Source organism: Haplochromis burtoni, unplaced genomic scaffold, assembly GCF_018398535.1.
Source record: "Haplochromis burtoni strain Fernald_Lab_line unplaced genomic scaffold, NCSU_Asbu1 Contig_2532, whole genome shotgun sequence".
NCBI lineage: Eukaryota > Metazoa > Chordata > Actinopteri > Cichliformes > Cichlidae > Haplochromis > Haplochromis burtoni.
Genome location: NW_024584893.1, coordinates 5,652 through 7,705, shown reverse-complemented (window position 1 = coordinate 7,705; position 2,054 = coordinate 5,652). Strand labels below are relative to the sequence as shown.

The following is a 2,054-nucleotide window of genomic DNA, read 5'->3' as shown; positions in this document are numbered from 1 at the left end:
TAGGTGATGAGTGAAGAACAGAACAGAATCCATTTCCTCTTCAAACTGCTGTCAGACATTATCTACTGCACTCTGATCACATCACTCAGACCAGCTGCTTTCTGCTAAGTCTCATCAACAACATCTTTAGAAACAAACATCAACAACCAGGAAGCAGCTTCACCTCTGATCACACTCACACTGAACTCTACTCACTCACCTGAAACAGTCAGGCTGACGGTGTTGATGGTCTCCCATGACCTTGTCTCTCCACTGAAGACACGACACTTGTATGTTCCAGTGTCATTAATTGTCACATCCTTCAGAATCAAAGACCAGTTTCCATCCTTCATCTTCCTGTCCTGCAGATCCACCCGGTTCATAAAAGATGGATGCTGACCATCAGGATCAAACTGCTTGTCTCTGTACGAAAGCACATATTCATCTCTCAGGTCAGCTCTGTTCCACTCCACACCTATGATGTTGTTTTTTGGAGCTCGACATGTAAAAACGATGTTCTGTCCAGACTCAGCTGTGATGGTTCTTTGGTCTGAAAGAGGAAACAACACAGAGCAGAGAGGTTATATTACACATTGTTCACACTGAGAGTTGCTGTGTTCAGTGATACTGAAGAAAATGAGAGCTGTTATCATTAAGAGGATGAGGAGAAGATAAAGGTGCTGCTGAGCTACAGTAAGTGTAATCTAAGAGGAGGAAAAAACTGTTTGTTCCAGCTATCATTAAAGCGAAAAATGCTGCTAGCACATTTAGTGCCACTGCACACCCACCCTCAGCAGATCTAACTTTAATTATGTTGAAGCCAAAGTGTCTTTTCTGTTTTTGTGTTTTCTCTCCTTTTATAGTTTGGAGCATTTTTCAAAAAGCCAGAATCTCCTATTTCCATAGCACAGGGTTAGATTAAGGCTTTAACCCTCAGAGGGTTAAAACAGTGCTGTTTGTACCACTTTTTACAATAACCAAAGAGCTCATTATTTATAACAGCAGAAGTCATATAAACACCAGCGATTCAATGCAGTTTTAAGAAGTGGTCCTTAAAGCCGGAGGTATACAAACTGTGCTGACTACACCCAGGGAGATTTATGATGTAACACATCTCCAGAAACCTGGAGGACTTAGGCTACGTCGCTGGGTTTTCGTTTGAAAACGCATCGCTTTCTCTCTGTTTTGGCCTCTTGTCCACACTGAGACGGCAACAGTGTTTATTTTCATTCAAAGGCTTTATGATTTTTCCTATAGTGGTGGGCCGATCTCTAGTCAAAATGCCCGGGCCGATTTTTTTCACCCAGTCCACCCCTGTATGCAGCTCATCTGCAGTCTGGTGTTACCTACATCTTCCTATTCAGAAGGCAGAATTTCCGAGTTCTGAGTACAATCGAAAGCACCACGACTGCAGTTTTTGTGTTGGATGTAAAAAGCATGCTAGAATCATGCAGCGGTCAACGACGGTCCAGGCGTGGGATTTCTCTCATGGAAATATGCACATTATTTTTTACTTTCTATTGGTAGGTGGCACAGTGCACTTGTGGCAAGTAAGCAAGCTAGAAGACTGGCAAAGTTATGGAAGCAACACATTAGCAAGAGAATTCTGAGTAAAACCAAAGTTTTAACTAACTAACTGTGGATGATGAATTATGTAGAAAAAGTAGAATTGGGCTGAAAGATCTATCGCTTTATCACCTCTTCAGGTTGTAAATCATGTTTTTAAAAAGTAACTAAGTAACTAACGATGTTAGTTTTGGCCTCTTGTCCACACTGAGACGACGTTTTCGCTGATGGAAAATGCAGCATTTTAGAAACCTCTTGAAAACGCATACATTTGAAAGCTGTTCTTTCACTTCGCAGTGTGAACATTAAAAATGGAGACTTTCTATAACGATGACGCATATTAGTCATATGATGCAGTCATGTGACCAATTAAAGTAAGATAGCGGAGGGCATTATACAGCAGTTGTTTTGTTTGCTCTCAATTTTGACAGCCCTATTAAAGATTAATATCAGTTTGTACATGCTTCAGATTGCTTTTCTTCAAATTCTTTAATTCTCACTCGCTTTTG

General features: G+C 40.8%; 1 protein-coding gene and 1 long non-coding RNA gene across 2 annotated transcripts in view; both read right to left on the bottom strand.

The window, feature by feature from the left end:
* Positions 1-128: 128 nt before the first annotated feature.
* LOC106632808 (ICOS ligand) overlaps positions 129-2,054 on the bottom strand; it is a 6,890-nt gene continuing 4,964 nt past the window's right edge. The window contains exon 2 of the mRNA XM_014331437.2: positions 129-529. Within this exon, the coding sequence (XP_014186923.1) occupies positions 192-529 (338 nt within the window). The 3' untranslated portion in view covers positions 129-191. The remainder of the gene's footprint in view (positions 530-2,054) is intronic.
* LOC121813775 overlaps positions 536-2,054 on the bottom strand; it is a 4,398-nt gene continuing 2,879 nt past the window's right edge. The window contains exons 2-3 of the long non-coding RNA XR_006053870.1: positions 942-943; positions 536-737 (exon numbers count right to left, since the gene is read on the bottom strand). This is a non-coding gene — a long non-coding RNA (uncharacterized LOC121813775). The remainder of the gene's footprint in view (positions 738-941; positions 944-2,054) is intronic.